The sequence below is a fragment of the Podarcis tiliguerta genome (genome assembly GCF_965153285.1).
Source record: "Podarcis tiliguerta genome assembly, chromosome: 3".
NCBI classification, from domain to species: domain Eukaryota; kingdom Metazoa; phylum Chordata; class Lepidosauria; order Squamata; family Lacertidae; genus Podarcis; species Podarcis tiliguerta.
In genome coordinates, this window is record NC_139536.1 from 39,030,508 (window position 1) to 39,049,636 (window position 19,129).

Genomic DNA, 19,129 nt, shown 5'->3' on the forward strand with positions numbered 1-19,129 from the left:
CCCCATGCGGGTCCTCCTGCAACAGTACGGCGCCCACGGCTCTGTCTGAGGCGTCTGTTTCAACCCTCATCGGTTTGCTGGGATTCACATGCAGTAGCTGCCCTTCGGACGAGAAGAGACGCTTAAGGTTCTGAAAGGACTGCTCCGCTTGCTCCGTCCAGATGAACTTCTTCTTCTTAGAGCTGAGCGTGTCGGTAATGGCCGCCGTCTGCATCGCGAACCCCTTGATGAACTTGCGGTAAAAGTTGGCGAACCCCACAAACCGCTGGACCTCCTTCCGATTGCGCGGGCTCTTCCAGTCCAACACTGCGCGAACCTTGGCGCTGTCCATGGCAAGCCCCTTGTCCGACAGCTTGTAGCCCAGGAAATCCACCTCCTTCCTGTCGAACTGGCACTTCTCCAGCTTGGCATACAGCCGATGCTCCTGCAGTCTCTGCAGAACTTCCTTGACGTCACCTTCGTGGGTCTCCTCTGATTCTGAGAATATCAGGATGTCGTCCAGGAAGCAGACGCATGTCTTGTAGAGGAGACCCGCCAGTACGTGATGCATGAAGGCTTGAAAACAGTGGGCGCCATTTTGTAAACCGAAGGGCATAACTCTGTATTCATATGTGCCCAGGGGCGTGAACATGGCAGTCTTCCACTCGTCTCCTTCCCGTATGCGAATCAGGTTGTACGCCCCTCGCAGATCCAATTTTGTAAAAACGCGTCCTTTCCTCACCGTTGCCAGCAGGTCATCTATCTTGGGCATGGGAAAGGCCGTGGGCTTGGTCTTGGCATTTAAGAGCCTGAAATCAACTACAAGCCTCTTTTGGGGCGTGTCCCTTTTCTTCACAAAGAATACAGGACTGCCCCCCGCTGCCTTCGACTCCCGGATGAAACCGCGCTTCAAGTTGAGGTCTATGAACTCCTTGAGCTCCTGCAGCTCGTCCTCAGACATGGAATACAGTTTCCCGGCTGGCAGCGTCGCTCCTGGCAGGAGGTCAATTTTGCAGTCATAGGGCCTGTGGGGAGGCAGCTTGTCCGCTTCCTTCTCGCAGAAAACCTCCAAAAACGCTGCGTACTTGCGCGGCACTGCTTGCAGCGTGCCTAATTGTAGCTGCGGGTCGTCCCCTCCTTCTTCCGGGCTAGGAAGGATGCAATGTTCCGCGCAATAGGAGGAGCCGAAGGTCAGTTGGCGCTGGTACCACGCCAATGCTGGGCTGTGCCTGTGCAGCCAACTCATGCCCAGGACTACAGGCGTGTCCGACAGGTGGGTGACATTAAAGCTGATGACTTCTCGGTGATTTCCAATCCGCATCACCATTGGTTGCGTTTGTTGTACCACCTGCCCCCCTAACAAGTCTCTGCCATCCACCGTGACAACGTTCAGGGGCAGTGTGGCTGGTAGCAGTGGTATATTGTGCTGCTGAATGAATTCCAGTCCTATAAAGTCAGCGTTACTGCCGGAGTCAATGGTGATCGGCACCTCCACAGTGCGTCCATTGGGCAATTGGAGAGACGCTGTAAGCTGCACCACTGGTTTGGGTGGGAGGGGGTCTGTGGGTTGCAAAAGTGCTGGGGATTGTTTCATTGACTTGTCTGGCTGGACCCCAGTGCCTCTTCCTCCAGCCAGACTCCGTCGTTTAACTGTTGCTGCGTTTTCAATTGAGCTGCTTCTGCGACTGTTGCCGAGGCTGCAGTGTGCTTGCGGAGCCTCTGGGGACACTCTTTCGCCATGTGTTGAGCACTGTCGCAGATGTAGCACTTCCTGTTCCCTCTAGGAGGCTTCGTTTTGGCTGCTCCCGGTGTTAGGGCTCTGTTAGCTGACTGAGCCCTGGCACCTCCGATCTCCATCGGCTCTTCTCCCCCTCCCTGCGAGGGTGTGGAGTGCGCACGCGCTGCTTCTCTGGGAAAGAAGGGAGGTGCTCTGGCTGGTGCCCTTCCCCAACGCCCTTCTTCCCTGTTGCAAGGACGTTCTTCCAGATGCACCCCGATTTCCAGAGCCCTCTGGACTACTTGCTGGGTGCTCCTTGGTCTCTCCCCCCTTCCGATCTCTGCTTTTACATCTGCATTCAACCCCTCCCAAAAGAGGTCTCTGACTGGCGCAGAATCTTTTTCCCACCCCAGGGCATGAACCAATCCGAAAAAGCGTGTATGGTACTGCCTCACGCTGGCTTTGCCTTGTTTAAGTCCATGTATGTCCCTCCTGGCAATATCGACGTCTACCTTTGATAAAAAACATGAGTCCATTGCTTTAATAAAAGCCTTCGCATCTTGGAGCGCTGGATCATTGTCCCTCCATAGATTCCTCAGCCACGTTTTGGCCTCCCCATGCAAATGGGACAGGATAAACCCCACTTTCTCTCTCTCATCTCTAAAGTCTTTGTCAAGTAGATCCAGCGCAAACAGCAGGTCTGCTCTGAAGTTGGGGTACTGCTGCAAACTCCCGTCGAAATGCGATACAAGGCTGCCTCCCCTTCTCCCCAAGCCAATGCCTTCTGCCTTGGATCCCGTTTGCCCCTGTTTAGAAAGCACGTCCAACCTGACCTGGAGATCCCGGCAGGAGGTAACCATTTCCTCCTCTCTCTTCCTGGATGCAATTACCTCCGTGCTGAGTTGTGTCACCGCTTCTTGCAGGGCTTTTATCTGCTCTTCCGTCGTCATCTTGCCTGAGTTTTGTGAGCTCTGTAAGCACCCCTCCTCTGCCCTCGCTGCGTCGACTCACGTGGCGAGGTTCTTGGTGCCAAAACTTTAAAAAGGAGACAGAGCTTACTGTCAGAGCTGGCTCCGGGTCCCAGCTCACCAAGGACCAACGCTAGCCGATAGTACAGTATCAAAGTCTTTATTGAAGAATAGTCTCCATTTACAAGTCTCAGCGTCCCAGCCCTACGTCTGGACTTTAGACCGGCGAAGCTCTGTCTGGGTCTCCGCCCCCTGTGCACCAGCTCAAGACTCTAATCTTACTCCACCTCTTCCTTCTCTCTCTCTTCCTCTGGGTCTTACTACCCCCCGGGGTCTCATTCCTCCTGGACTCTTCTGACGCAGAGCTTGACCCCTCTGACTCCTCCCCCTCTCTTCGGCGGGCTTTAGGACCTGGCTCCTTACCCGGGCTGCCCACCTTGCCGCCCTCCTGCACATTTGAACTTGGCGCGCGCGCGCGTTTAACTTTCCGGATGACCGTTTCCTCGCTCCCTGACGAGGGCGTGGTCACTCCTGCCTCACGTTCTCCCTCTGCCTGCGCGCTCCCTGATCCCGATGCCTTGGACTCCTCCCCCCTACTGCACTCTGGGGGGGACGCTGGTCCGGATCTCCAGCTGCTACTCTCTGAGTCCCCTCCGGCCCCTTCTTCCCGAGGTGTCCCCCTGGGCACTCCCCTTGCCCTGACCATGGGGGCCCCTTTCTGTGAATCCTCCGAGTCACTGGAGAGACTCAGAGACCTCGGACTACTGTCGTCGCTGACATTTCCTTCAGACTCCTCCCCCTCGCTCTCCGTTTCCTCCCTCTCCTGTGACTCTGCTCCTGAACCCCTGACAGCAATCTTATGTGTATGCGTGTAATAATGCAAGTACTCCACAGGATTCATTTATCTCTGTGCGAGTCTCCAGTGGTCTAGCCTTTCCTAACCTGATGTCTTCCAGATGCTTTGGACTACAACTTCCATCCTGTCTGCCTGTTGTACATGCTGACTGGGGCTGATGGGAGCTGTAGTCCCAAACATCTGAAGGTTATCAACTTCAAAGGCAGCTCTAAGCCACATTAATTGTACTGGAGCAGATCCACATATTATACTCAACAGGGGACTGCCATGGGAGCCAGCATGTTGTGGCAAGTTTTCCCCACTCTCCTTTGAAATGTGCAAGATCATTTATATTCAGATGCCCATCTGCAGCTTCAATGCCCCCAGCCTCATAACCTGCCATCCCCAGATAATTGGTTGCTGCTGGCAAGGGTGGAGGAAACACGTAATGTGAGTGACCCCTACCTGTTTGTGGGGAGATTTGACATTTGGTTACTTAGTTAAATTTCTAATAGTAATATTAAAATAATAAACCATAAAAGAGGGGGATGAGCAGAAAGAACAGATATTCTGCAGTAAATCCAGTCATGACTGAATAACCATTCAAAATGTTTGGGTAAGTAGGTGGGGCTTAGCCTGGTGCTGGAATGTAAATAAAGTTGACTTTGGGATGATGACATTCAAGAGTTGGGTTATCACCATGAAGAAGGCCCTCTTGTGTCACCACTTAATATATTTCCCCTGACAGTAGAATGAGATGGGGTTCTCTCCTATGAACTAAGGACACAGACAGGCTGATAACAGGCTTGGGCGTTTCATTAGCTACCTAATTCTCAAGTTGCTTAGGGTTTTGTAGATCAACACCTGCACCTTAATTTCAGCCCAGAAATGAAGTTCTTTCAGGATTGGTATTATGTGGTTATGCTGCACTCACCAGGGGCTTTGTGCTAAGTATGACACCAAGTCCTGCCTGGAACCAGTGGCAATGGTAATTATGTTGCTACAAATACAATTTATTTACTACAACATTTTTTGGGGTCAAATAGCATATTCTGAATAACTAGGTATTGGGGAGAAAAAGTTCTACTGCTTTTAAAAAATCCACATTAATCTCACATGCATTTTAATTATTCTCAACTAGAGAAATGTCTATTCCACAACCATTTTAATGAGATCTCAAGTTAGTTTAAGCTGAACGGAACCCCTTGCTCAAACTTAATACAATTGTTATTAGGCTTAAATAATAGGAGTTGAACTATCCGCAGTCTAGAAGGATCACTCTTTTATTAGCATAGCCGAGGGATTAGCAGAAATGTTTGTCTAATGAATGCTGCTACTATATTTGAGTGCATGCCTGAATGAGCTTCTTGTTGATTGAAACCTATCTATTTATAAGCACTTCTAAACATTTAAGAAAAACCTTCCTGTGTCGCACAGCACTGTTGCTTGGACCGTTATGAGTTCATTGTTTTTCCATTTGTGACAGATGTCCTTTCAGGAGGTTTTACACATTGTTGAACTATCTGTGTGCCAAATTATAGGTAATCACAGAGAAAATTTACCACATATCCACATTTGCAGAATTTGTGAAATAGAGGAGTGGCAGTTTTCACCAATTGGCGGGATGTTACAGCCACTGGGCTTACCAAGTATTTGGATGTGCACTGTGGAATGTTACCTACCACTTGGTAAATAGCAAGCACACTCATTTCCTCCTGCTTTCTTAAGGTGGCTTGGCCTGTATTATTCTTTACCACTCCCGGGATGGAATTCCAGGTTTGAGAACACCTGTGTAGTGCCACTGTCACCTGTTTTCCTTCACAGCTCTCCTCAAAACCTACTGTTCCATGAAGCCCTCACAATCCCCTGCTCTGTCTTAATTTCCAGCCACAAAAGTACATGAAACTGCATTTGCTCTCACACATTCCTGTTCCCTTGCTGACTCCCCATCCTGAACCTTTCTTGCTCACTTTCAAACTTCGGATTGTGAGAACTTTGGGCAAAGACTGTACATGGATAGTGTTGTATGAATTCATTCATATGTATCACTTGAGTCCTATCACACATTAAATTATCTGTATACATTTAATTGCCTTAAAACAGAGGCATGGAATGAATGGCCAGAGTTATGACCTAGCAACACCTAGAGGGCCATGTGTTCCCCTCACTCCTGCCTTATCAGAAAATAAAGCATCAAAAGTCTTAGTAGTTATGGCAAAAGTGTAGCCTTCTAAGCCAAGAAGGGTGGGGAAATGGTCCCTAAGGATTTAGGACTGATAACAAAGCTTCTGAAAGTTATTGACTATATGGAATTGGCAGAAATGACCGGCAGAATCAGAGACCAAGGGGAAGAGACGGTGAAGGAAGACAGGAGGAAATTTAAGGACTATTTACAGAAACATTATAAGATAACGAACGCTTGATGACATCGGATTGAGGGTGAATGGGTATTTGGGAAAAAGTGATCAGAGAAAGATTCAATATTTTGTCAGACTTAAGGAAATGCAACTACCTACTAGTCTTTAAGAGTATTAGAAAATCAAAATATGATAGAGGAAAAGAATTTGCAGACAGAATATTTGTTTTGGAATACAGAGAAGGAAGGTCTGGGGAAGTCGGAGAAATAAGTTAATGCAAAGAATATAAGGAGACAAAAATTGTTTTTTAATGTGTTTATTTTCTTTAATATATTTTGCTGTTATGTGTTTGTGTGTTGTAGTATCTATTTTTTCTTGTTTTTTTTTTCTTCTTCTTTTTCCTTTTGTTGTTGTTCTGAGATTGTTTGTTTATTGTTGTTCCAAGTTTCTGTTGTAAAACTCAATAAAATATTATTTAAAAAAAAAAGATAACAAAGCTTCTGCAGTAGCTGATATTTAACGTATACCTTGGCACATTAACTGCAGGTTTTGTGATAGGTGTTACTGGCGAATCATTCAACAAAAGGTATAAATGCCATGACACAGGTTCTCAAAAGATGGGCCAAAACCCAAAGTATGTTTCAAGGACCTTATGATCATCTTACCAAGATACAATCACTCGCATTACAAACCATGCAGATCACCTTACTAGAAAAGTGGGTCAGAAAGACATATGTATTCCTAATAAATTAAATGTTGTGCTATGCTCTTGTAACAGGACGATAGCATCCAAACGCTATACCTAATGGATAAACAGATTTACTGCTTTAAAAGTTTAAGTGTATCCTCTTTGTACTAGCCCTTCCTTTGTTACAAACACACAAGCACAGTATTTTAAAATAATATTTTCCAGTCACCATAGGCATTTAAAAATGATATTTGGAACAGGCAGCAGCCAATCTGAGTAATCTTACTGACAAGAATTCCAGATTAGTTAGGCCTGTCCCCAGTTTAATTTTTTCCTAGACACACTCCAGTTTATTTAAGTACTAAGAATCCAAAGTGTGTGCCACTAATCCCTATTTTTTGTTCTCTCATTTGTTCCTTTAACACTATTCGGATCCTGGCAATTGGAGACAGAAATATCACTGATATTTATAATTACTCAGCAAAGCAGAGATTTTTTAATTTCCCAGTATCACAGAACCACATATATTGGAAACCAAAACTTTGAAAAAGGTGGTTTTATTTAAAATGTTTGGAAGATACCCTGATGAAACCATTAAATCTTGATAATATCAATTCTTTTGTAGGGAAATGATCCAAATGCCTAGAATTTACAATTATCACATTTTTACTTCTCCTCTTCGAACAATATAGCATTTTCTGGATGGTGAGTATAAAGAAATCTGAATAATAAAAATCTTAGAACTAAATGTTAATGCTGCTTGGTTTTACAGATAGAAAGATGCAAGAAACTGGCAGAAAGTGTTGTTCAGTGGTATAGCAGATGTTTCCAGGAAGTAAACCCCAGGTTCAGTTCTGAGCATCCCCATGTAGCAATGATGATGATGATGATTTATTGAATTTATATACCGCCCTATACCTGGGGGTCTCAGGGTGGTTCACAGAATAAATTCAAGATATAAAACCACAAAATACATAATAAAAACAATAATAACAAAATACCCCCCCAACACATTTTAAAAGGGCATAGGATATAAATCAGATTGAGGAGATTCCATGTCTGCAACACTGAAGCACTATTGTCAGTCAGTGTAGGCAATACTGAACTAGACAGACCATGGTGAGATTCACTACAAGGCAAATTTCTATGTTCATATACATGTCTTATCCCCTTGGGAAGGTTGTGTGCACTGACCCTAGGTCCTTCCACCATCCCCAGTCCCTGCATCTACATTATTTCCACTTGGGACCCTTTATAGGAGCTGTTGAACTGATGAGGTTGAGTCTCATAGACTGGGAACGGAAAGGGGAAGAAGTGGATCAGAAACCATACATTAGTCACTGGAGTGAGGTATACTACTGGAGTTGGTCCCCCTTCTCAGCCTTCTCAGCACAGCCCTTTAAGTACAAAATGACTCAGAAAGTTTTTGTTACTGATTTTTTCTTGTGTGAATCCTGCAACTTTTTACACTAAGTTATGACGGGAGTTGGGGGATGCACAAATTGATTACAGGGGACTCACTGAACTCTCCTTGGAGTGACTTCACCATCCGTGAACGTTAATTATCATTCCTAGAGAAAGCACCATTCCAAGGATGCTTGCAACCCAGGCCTTATTATAGAACTGTTGCACGAGAAAGGTCATCTGCTGCTATACTGCAGCTGGACGCTCTACAGCAGTGTGACTATCCCCTCCCACTTCATCTGTAAGCAGAAAAGGAAACAACAGGATGCCCTCTCATGGCTCCTCTGGGACGTGGAAATAGTGCAACAGGAAAAGGAAAAAAGGCTTTCCAAATTCCAAACGTGGCTCACAATCCAGGCTTCCTCACACACTCGGGGGTTTTTTGGACGTAGACAAAATGTACTGCATTTCCACCTAAAAACATTAAGTGTGAACGTGAAAAGCAAAAGTGGAAAGACAAAAAACTTAGGGGTGGAGGTTGTGCTTTGCATGCAAATGGTCCCAGGCTAAATCCATAGTGTTTCAGTGAAATGATTGAGGCCTTGCAGAGACTATGCCAGGCCAAGTGGGTAGTTCTTGAGTTAGGCAACTATGTGTTCACTCAAAAGCTACTCCGTCCCCAATGTGGCAGCGTCTTCAAAGGCTCTGAATTCTACTACTGCGCCCTTTTCGAAAGTGGGAAGGGAGATATCTCAGCCTTGAAACGTACATAGGGGTGAGGAAGGAAGTGGGAAGTGTCTCTCTTTTCTCTCTCAATTCTACTAACTTTTCCAGGATGACTTAGGCATTTGAGCAGCAAGCAGAGGGAACAATGGTGGGGGAGGATGTGGAGAAGGGAAAGTGTCCTGTAAAAATGTTTATGACAGAAAGTAAAATGTAAGAGTCAGCTGGCTTGATTTGATGGGGGAGGAGTGGAAAAGAACGAACAGAATATTTTTGTGTTTTGCTCTCTGAATGTTGTATTCTCTCAAGACACCATTGGGAGCTATGTGCATCAACACACAAACACACCCCACATGCACATCCTAGTTTATCAAGTAAGGATATGATTGTGTGAACCAGATCCTTCAAACAAACTGACTCTAGAAACTTTCACAAAGGATTTGATAAATTCATAGAGTATAGGCTAATAGCAATTAAACCATGACTCTAAGACTGACACCTCCACTTTAAAAGGCAATATATGTTATACTATCATCCTGGTGATAAACAAGAGGGATAGTTAAAAGGCTTGGCAGGGGCACCTGACTTGTCAATGCTAGAGACAGGATAAATAGCCTTGGTTGGGTTTAGAAAATGTGGATCTTGTAGGCACCCATATTTAGGTTAATGAGGAAGGAAAGCTGGAACCCATTTCCAGATCAAGTCCAGTAGCTGCTATTGGTCAAACTTAGGAAAGTGGGACTATGGATTGCCCCGTTACATTTGAACCTCAAAGTCTGCTAGAAAACCAGAAAAACTACACACCATTTCCCAGAAAGAAAAGGAAATGGTGGGGATTAGGATGCAAGCTATTGTTTGTGCTGCCTTTGTTGTGTAGCTTTATTGGGAAAGTGCTGCCCATTTTCTGCAAATGCTTAAGCTTTGAAAACCACAAAACCAAAGGATAACACAACTGACACATCCTTCACAATTACATTTGTTTTAAATTCCACAGAAGAGAGCCATTTCGTTTTTTGCTTGGTTTTCTCAATCTTTCTGACCTTCCCCCAATCTCAATTAGAAACAAGAGCAAAGTGCCCCCATCCCTTTTCCCTTCTAACATCAACAGGACTTAATCTCTCCTATCTGCAAAGTGCACATCAGTGGACAGAAGCCAATTACGTGGTGCACTCGAGCAGAACTAATCCTAAATAAAAGGGCCTTCTAAATAAAAACCAGTTAGTTTTGTTCTATAAAACCCAGGCCAACAGAAATCACACAAACACCGAAAATGACAATGAACAGGCCTGACCTTAAAAACACTTTACAGTCCTAGCAATGCTGGCTGCAATTAGAAGCTACGTTATATGGAAAAATATTTATTAGAGAGTGGCTTGGGGTGTCTGATTTACTGCAAACTCATTAGCGCAAACTGTAGCCAATGAAGTCTGCCAACTTTGCCCTTCCTTCCTTCCAGGAAACTGGATCTTCTTTTTCTCAGGTCTGATTTCTTAGCTGGTTGCTAAGTTCCTGCAATTCCACTATCAAGTTCTCCATAGCTGCCACTTCTTCAGCTAGGTCACTGGAAACTTCACCACTCACTGTGTCTGCAAAAAGTTGCTGCAGAAGAAGGAAAAAAAAAGATTTGTAACAGAAAGTTTCTTCTTAACCAAAGACAATAAAATCATCCTAAATGTAGATTAAAAATAAAAAAGTACTGCAACATTGTTAAAACACACCAGTGTCACCCTGTGGACAAATTAATGACAGCTCTGTCCACTTCATCCTTTTTGGACAAGACCTAGAATTACTGATTTGTGCAAGGACACAATCCAATTTTGCAGGAATTCCACAAAGTCAATGCTTGGACCTACTTGTGTGTCACTGGTACTCATCTGCACCTATAAACCCAACTGGCCAAACAGTGAACATTAGGCTTTCCCCCACCTCTGATTACCGTACTTGTAAAAGCAGCAGGAGGGGCCTAACCCTATTTAGGCTGCAGTCTGATTTGGGGCTTGGGATACTACTGCACATGCCTTGCAGTGAATCATTTCCTCATAAACTAAAAACCCATTCTAGTTTTGGAGCAGGTTCTGAAGATCAGACCCTCTCAATCACCACCTTCTCTTTTGATTGACTGGGTGAGGAGGGGCAGTTTTTGCAGGAAAAACTAGACCCTGCTCCAAGTCTTAGGGATGCAATTTCCTTAGTGCTACACCATGACACTTCAGGTCACTTGCACCTGTTGGCTGATATGTACATGCTGCAGTATTAAAAGTCACAATGGGTGGGTTCTATTGAATGGGCAATTTTCATTCATTCATTCATGGGAAAACACAATAAAGAAATGTAATAAAGTTGCCCTCCTGTCCTCTTTGGAGAGACAGTGTTACTCCATGCAACTGCCAGCTCACGGCCCAATTTTTGGCAGGTGCAGCAGAGCCAGAAGACTTTTACCTGAGAGATGGAAGCTTTCACGAAGGATCCTTTGTGACAGCTGTCCATCATGCTTTTTAAAAAAATAGTTGTTTCTGGCTACCCAATGTGAAGAAGCTGGGGAGGAAGGATGGGGTCTGGCTCAGCTTTCTCTCTCTTATTTGACATTCATTGAGCTGAAGTCCAAAACAAGCCTTGCTGAAGCTACAGAGCTTTCTGGGGATTATGGACGATTGTGTGAGAATCTGTACAGCCAGACAAATGGGTGTCATCTGCTCTCCTGGCTTTGATGGAAGAACATTGTGGAGCTACCTTCCTTCTGTACATCCATTCCTGCTTTTCCAATCAAGGAAATTCATGCTTAGAGATGTCCTGAGGGAGCATTGCCAGTTTTCCCATCTCTCTCTCTCTCTCTCTCTCTCTCTCTCTCTCTCTCTCTCACACACACACACACACACACAAACAAACACAAACTGTCTCCAAAAGTAGACTGTGCCCTGTTCCTTGCACAGAGACAACTGTCGGATATTCCTAGGAAATTAGTCCAGTAAAGTTTTCACAGATTAAACATACCAAGAATATCTACTCCATCTCCTTTCCATTACAATATTTTTCTGGTTAGAATGGAAGAGTTAAAAGTAAAGTGCCTGTAGCAGTACTTGAGAACATAAGCCATGAGACAGGGAGCCCTTTGCTGACCCCGCCTCTCTGTTAAAAGACTATTTTAAGGATGCCCATCTCAGTCTCACCTTTGCTCTGGCTGCCAAGCTACGCAAGTTGAGTCGAGCCGAAGAGAGAATTTGCAGTGCCTCTTGGTGATTAGACTTGGTTTTGCTGCACCTCATCGCCACTGCAAGATGAATTTCAAAAAGGCAAAACAAAAGTCTGGTGATTACTGTGATAACACAGCAAGCATAAATTACTACTAAAGCTTTCAGCCAGTTCTCTTCACGAGGAAGCTCATTAAAAGGAGCATCCATACAAATGGTAAGGGGGCAGGTATTCTGAACTGCAACATGAATCACTGAAACAACACAGCATTGTTTCTGTAAAACGAGAATAAAATACCGTAACAAAATATTGCTGCGTGGAGTGCTGCTGAAATCCCACCCTCTTTCCCGCTACTTCATCCCACTCCACCTCTTCAACCCCAGTTAGTTCTTCCTCTTAGGAATTTTCCCTAAAGCTTTTCTGTACTTCTGATATCTTCTCCTCCTTGCATGCAGAGGGCTCTGTTTTGGCGACACCCTTCTGAACTTCAGAAATGAGTAAGTGAGGTCTTGAGGCAAAATGGTGTGGGGTGGAGGGAGACTGCCCATGACTGAATGTGTGTCATTATACTATCTCTGTGTTTTTCTCCAGCCTCACAGTCACAGTATTCCATGGACACTGGGCCCTCATTGACTTTTTTTTTGGTGGTGAGGGGAACGATCCCTCCCTTTGAGGGTTCTCCCCCTAATTATTTGTTGTGCTTAGTCTTGGGCTTATCTAAAGTTGCCCTATAACTTGTCCATTTTGGACAAATGAATTGGAATGAAAATATTGGCTGATACAAATGCTGAATGTCAGCGATATACTGATTTAAGGGATTTATACCCTGCTTTTCGGCCACATGAATGCTACTCCAGGGGCAGAGCGTGAACTGAGTCCGAACTGCCCCCCCTCCAGGTGCCAAGCAGGGCTGTGCTTGGCTGTGCCCTTGGCAGGCACACTCACACTGCCTTCCAGTCCTGCTTGTGTGTTTGAAAGAGCTTCTGTACAGTGAGGGACTGATTAAAATGATCTGCCTCAGATCCTTGCGGATCCAGATGGATTTCTGAGGGAATTTTCTGCATGTATGGCTGGTGGTCCTGTTGAGACTTCACATTGATCTCTGGAAATGGAAAGTGACTTGGTCATTTAACACAATCTCTCCTGAACATCCTTTTCCCTACTGTAGAACTAAGGCAGCTCTGTTTTTCTGGGTTTTTGTTTTTAAGTGTTAGCAAGTGTGGCATGTTACAGCCAAATGAACCTTTTAAAGTAACCCACCAATAAAGATTTCTGCCAGAAAAATTCATACAGGACATACCATGTGCAAGCTCTAAAGCTCCTTTTACTACGTTCTTAAAAGAGAAAATATCTTTGTCCCAGTCCTTTGACTGCATTTCACATTTGTGTGCTTTGCTGAGATACTGTAGCACCTGTAAAGACAAAAGAGTGAAATTAGATAACAACCTTAGTTTGGCTTTATGTTAATACGTAAAGCCAAAGTCACTCTAAAAAAATAGGTCTGATTGGTAATATGTTAGTTTCTCAGTATTAGTTTTTCAGTCTTCCTCCCCTGCAACTGTATTCTGCAGCTGTAGCACAGATGTTTTTCGCTGTTATTGCCTTTCAAGTATGACAGACATATAAGTAACACGTGTTTAAAAGATAATTTTTTACCTTTTAAAAAAAATCTGTCTAGACCACGGGTGTCAAACACAAGGCCCGCGGGCCAAATCCGGCCCGCCAGACCTCGTCATGTGGCCCGTGTAGCCGCCGCCGGCCGCCAGCCTTCACCTTTTATTTTCACTTCTTTTTTTTTTACACAAGAAAGCCGCCTCTTCAGCACATGCGCGGCCTGAAAAGCAGGCAGGCGGGTGGGCGGAGCCTCTGGAGACGAAGCAACGCCCCCACTCCCGCTTTCCCTCAGCGGGGAAAGAAATGACGAGCCCAGCTTTTTATCTGCTCCAGTAAGGCCCGCAAGCGGAGCTCATGCGCGCGGCGCCCCTGCGACCCCTGCCGCACGTAGGCCGCGTCACGAGCCTCTCGCTGGCCACGAAGTTCTCCGTATTCATGGCGGAGGAAAGTGAGGGAATGATTTTTATTGATTTAGAGACGGGCAGCTACCCCTCTGCCCCCCTTGGCTACACCCATGATGCTAAGGTTTTCCATTCCCTCCCCCCATTTTAATTATTAGTTTTGTGCATCCCCTTCCTGTTTTGCTATATTTTTAACGACTGGACATTAAAATTGTTTTAAAGTTGCCCTAACCTTGTTTTCTTGCATGGGATCAAAGTTTTGTTTTTAGAATTTGAAGATCTGTGGCCATTATAATAATTTGACAATATATCATGTAGAATTAATGTGCTCAGAATTTAGTGATGTAAATATATTTGTTTTCAAACAGGAAATATTTTTGCTTCATGATGCTGTTTATTATTATCAATAATTGAATGCAGTGACAATAATTTATGATAATAAAGAGTGGACACATAGTCCTACAGATACAACCGGCCCTTTGAGGGTGATCAAACTGCTGATGCGGCCCCCGATGAATTTGAGTTTGACACCCCTGGTCTAGACTGATGGATATGACCCATATTTTGCTAGGTCACAATGACTAAATGCACATGAAAGCAGGAAAACACTTGTATTTTAATATTTTAAGCCATTATGCATCTAAGGAATGCAATAAATTGCTCAAATATATACAAAGATTAAGATGCCAGTTTTATTCTGTATTGGTTCTCCAATGTGGAAAAAAGCAAGACGACATGGATTCTGCAAAACGGAGAAAATAAAAAGCAATTGCCCAAACCTGAGCAGAAGCAAATGAGCCAAAGCAAAAACAAGTGTTAGGAAAGCCCCCCCCCCAATCCAAATGTTTACTTACCCTTTTTTAAAGCAAAAAAACCTGAGCACTTAAGTCCCATTGGTCTTAATGGAAGAGTTGAAAGAATTGGCTTAATTCTCCAACAAACACCAATGAGAGATCTTTGCTTTGTGAGGTGACCCAAAAGGTGGCTGTTTGATTCTCACCTGGGGCTAGTTAGAGAGACCACACAATTGCTATGTACCAAGACTTGCTTCCATATGCTATTTTTTATTTTCTTTCTTCAGAACAAGCCAAGTCAAGCACACCTAATCCACATGAATTCCCCGTCCCACTAATTAAGATCTGCAAAGGGGATTCTGTTGTGCTTGCCATCTTTTAAGGAACCCTATTTTGCGATAACAGAGAATGCCTTTCTCTTGGCTAAGCGTGAAGCAGCCAGGCAAGTCATTGCTAGCAACAGGAAATCTTTGAAGTCTGTTGATGTATTGTACAGTCGTACCTTGGAAGTCAAACAGAATCCGTTCCAGAAGTCTGTTCGACTTTCAAAACATTTGGAAACCAAAGTGTGGCTTCTGATTGGCTGCAGAAAGCTCCTGTACCCAATCAGAAGCCCCGTTGGACATTTGGGTTCCAAAGAACGTTCACAAACCAGAACACTCACTTCTGGGTTTGCAGCGTTCGGGAGCCAAAACGTCTGAGTACCAAGGCGTTCAGGATCCAAGGTACGACTAATGTGATAGAAAAACGGACTTGTGATATAGCATTTCTAACTAAATGTGAATATCATAAACGAAATAAGGAAGGAAGGGCACCAAATATATTTATTTAATGCTGGGAGTTCATTTATAAATCTATGGAACACAAAATTGCAAGACAACTTCCACTTTCACACTCCCCCCCTCCCATTTATATGGATTTCTTGATACAGTTAATTATTGAAATAGTTTTATAATTAGGATACACAACAACTATCTGTCTCATGTTTTTTTGTGCATGATGTGAAATTACTTGCTCTCTTTGTGATAGAGTGCTGCATTTATGGAATCACTTTTCATGTGAAGAGCCTACTCTCCTTTTCAATTTTAGCAAATTGCTATATCAAACATTTTGAATATGTTAATACTGCTACGGTTTTATATCATTTTATGGTGTTAGTATTTGCATTGGGTACTTTTTGGCAGGAAAACGGAGTTAAGCTCACATCTCTGTTGATGCACCGAGAGATTCATGTGGGCCTTGAAACATACGAAACATTGGAGAGACAGTGCTTTCTACGGTGAACACCCTTCATATTTTAGATATGACACCAGTTCCATTTTAGATATGAAATAGAGTGTGATACCACTCTTGCCCTCATAGCTTTCTCTCTGACAAAGGGGAGGCGGATATGTGGGTGGGGGAGATGACCATATACAGCCACATTTCCTAAAAATAGTTTTGTAATCAGAACTTACATTTGAAAGTGTAGTTTTCCACCTCTGAGATGCTAGGGACAGAAAATCACAAACAATGCCAGAAGCTAGCCTCTTCAGTCTCTCTCTACTTCAGTCTTTCTCTAGCCTTTCTTAAGTCAACAGAGGAAGACTATTAAGTTTATTACCTGCTGATCTCAGTGTCATCAGTATTTGAGGCTGGCACTTTGGGGGGTGGGGAATCACTATTTGAATGGAGCTATAATTGCACATAAATTACACAAAATAACACAACTGAGAATGATTCACACCAGCATTTTACATTATTTCACCTTTGATCAAATATTAAAACAAAGAAGCATACTGTGGCATTCAAATGTCAAGCAAATTACTGGGTCGTAGAGCTAAACTAGAACTTTAAAGGGATAGAATGGTTACAGGTGTTTCCTGGGCTGCAGAATACAAAGCGAAGCAAAGTGGTTTTGACTCTTGGGAAATGTTAATTGGAATGGACAGTATAGGATCATAGAATTGTAGAGTTGGAAGGGACCATGAGGGTCATCTAGTCAAATCCCCTGCAATGCATGAATCTTTTTGCCCAACATTTGGCTTGAACCCACCACCCTAATATTAAGAGTCTCCTGCTCTACCAACTATCCCAGGTAGATTCCTGCCTTTGCAAAGCACCATGGAGGATTCCTTGTGGTGGTGGAGAGATAATTAGTTGGCATGCTTGAGTGCTGTGAAGATTACTGAACTGGGGGTATGTTAAATAGCAGTATGGAATACAACGAGTTAAGGGCAGAATAAGTAATCAGAAGGTACAGAATTGTGTTACTTAAAAACGCATTAACTGTTTAAAAAATATATAATGCTAATAATGTCCCTGCCAACCAGCATTACATTTGGGCAATATGAAAAAAAAAAAGATAAAGGAGGGAGAAACAGAGTGTTGGTGGCTATTTGCTTTTTGGCACCCAACTGGATCTGCTCCTGGACAAAACCAACAAAGGAAACTAAGGCAAATACCAGGAAAATCTTTATTATGGTTACACAGTTTAGGTTGCATGCTATGCTGCTTCATAGAAAAAGAGAGGCTGCATAGGGCACGTTGCTAACATTAAAACACAGACACACCTAACCTAAATGAAGAAATTTCTGGTAACACTCTCAAGGGAGCAAGCTCTTACAGGAAAATGGGTCAGGATAATTTAGCAAGATCTTTCCGTCACAATATTCTACCATGTTTTGAAAGCTGGAAGTATTCATTTTATATTCAGAGTCTGATGCTTCTTTCACACTATGTGGCTCCTTGAAAAATTGCCACCGGGAGTTTGCTTTGATTTAATAGCTGAAGCACACATCTCATAACCTTGGCTACAGCACAAAGATGAAATGCTTGCTTGTAGTTCTTCCAGTTTTCTATAGCAAAATGAAAACAGCAAGCACCGCTACTGGAAAATGTTTCTTTTGTATTATAATGTGTAGGCACAGGGGACAAAAGATGTAAGTCCTGATGACTTCTCTATACACTATTGTCTTACCCCAAAAACTGGCTCTATTACTATGGGCCTACAAACATGGTTCTCTGTTATTAAGACATCCTGGAGCAGTGATTCCTAAACCATTTTTCACATTGGCCATCTGTAAATGATTAAGGATATTTGTGGACCAGAGTGATTTTTCTGTCTGTTGTAGAAACTGGGATGCACTGTGATTGATGATCTGCGATTTTTAATTGTATTTTTACTGCTTTTTAATTTATAATGTATTTTACTGTCTTACCATTAGAATTCTATGGAGTTTCTATCTTTTTGATTGTGCCCACGTGATGTTTTCTGTTATTTCCAATACCCAATTCATTGTTAGTTTCCCCCCAGAGTCTCCATGTAGTTTAGAAGCTTTGTGACTATGTGGCAGATTTTAAAGCTTTCTTTAGATTCTCTAAATACCTAGAAGATTTCAACAACCTTTTGGGGCCTGTGGGCACATTTGCAAGCAACTGGGATTGATTGATTGATTTATGCTTTTTGTGGTGTGTGTGTGTGTGTGTGTGTGTGTGTGTGATCTTCTGGAAAATAGAGATAGAGAGGGCAGAGTTAACCCTCCCTTCCTAGCTGCAATCTCAAGGAAGATCACTCTTCCCTGCCCTCTGCAACAGCAAAGCTTGAAAAAAGCCAACAGATTTCCCCCCAAGGCTAATTGCAGGAAGAGGTTGTTGTTGTTTTTTGAGGGGCAGGTGAAGCTGGGAAGGGTTAAGCCTCCCCTCCCCAGCCCCCCTCCCAAACCCCTGCTTAGCTTCAGACCTCAAATGCTCTCACTCCATTTCCTGGGTCCAATAACAATTTTATAATCTGAAAATGGTACTAAAGTAGGCAGGACAGAAGGTCCCCCAGGAATATACTTAATTTCTAGATGACTCATTTCAGGAATGCTGTTTACTAGCTTCTGCTATTACATGTCAAGATGTAACATCCCTGGCATTCTAAAGGGGAATTCTGTCTCTCTCACTGAGCAGGCAATGCGCACAAGAACCAGGGTAATGAGAATTTCCAGCAGCATCTACTCACAGGGGATGCAAAGCTTGAGAAAACTGAACTTGCATCTCCTGGTAGAAAGTGGGTGAAGAAAACATACCTGTTGTATGAAAACTCTTTTTCTGAGAGAGTAAAAAATCTATCTTTTAAAAATAAAATAAAAAAGCCAAAACAAGGGAAGGTTAGACATAGTTCAAAGACATAGTTGATATGCAATCCAATAGCAGCAGCACTGTAAGAAATGCACAAATCCATTTATCTTGTCTTTTTTATTCTTCCTGACTAATCTCATGTCAGTCTCCCTCGCTCTTTTTCCTTTCCAGCTAGTTTTTCTAATCTCGCTGCTTCTCCTTTTCCTTTTCTGCATTCCGCCAAGCTTCTCCTTCCCTCCCTCCTTTTCTCTGGCAGATTCACAAACCTCTCCTCTCCTTATCTTTGTTACTTTTCCCTATATGCCTGTTAGCTCTCTCCTTGCTCTCCCACTTCACAGTTCATCTATATGTTTGAT

The 19,129-nt window shown here is 43.5% G+C and overlaps 1 protein-coding gene and 1 long non-coding RNA gene across 5 annotated transcripts in view; one reads left to right on the forward strand and one right to left on the reverse strand.

Annotated features, from left to right (window-relative positions):
- LOC310673670 overlaps window positions 1-7,287 on the forward strand; it is a 31,691-nt gene extending 24,404 nt beyond the window's left edge. For 3 of the 4 annotated variants that reach the window (XR_014509168.1, XR_014509169.1, XR_014509171.1), the window contains one exon: window positions 7,170-7,287. This is a non-coding gene — a long non-coding RNA (uncharacterized lncRNA). Of the gene's footprint in view, window positions 1-5,227; window positions 5,276-7,169 lie in introns of all 4 variants that reach the window. The other variant, XR_014509170.1, reaches the window with a different exon arrangement.
- Window positions 7,086-19,129, reverse strand: part of TTC27 (tetratricopeptide repeat domain 27) — a 79,496-nt gene continuing 67,452 nt past the window's right edge. The window contains exons 18-20 of the mRNA XM_083432158.1: window positions 13,161-13,272; window positions 11,839-11,939; window positions 7,086-10,270 (exon numbers count right to left, since the gene is read on the reverse strand). Coding sequence (XP_083288284.1) covers window positions 10,148-10,270; window positions 11,839-11,939; window positions 13,161-13,272 — 336 coding nt within the window. The 3' untranslated portion in view covers window positions 7,086-10,147. The remainder of the gene's footprint in view (window positions 10,271-11,838; window positions 11,940-13,160; window positions 13,273-19,129) is intronic.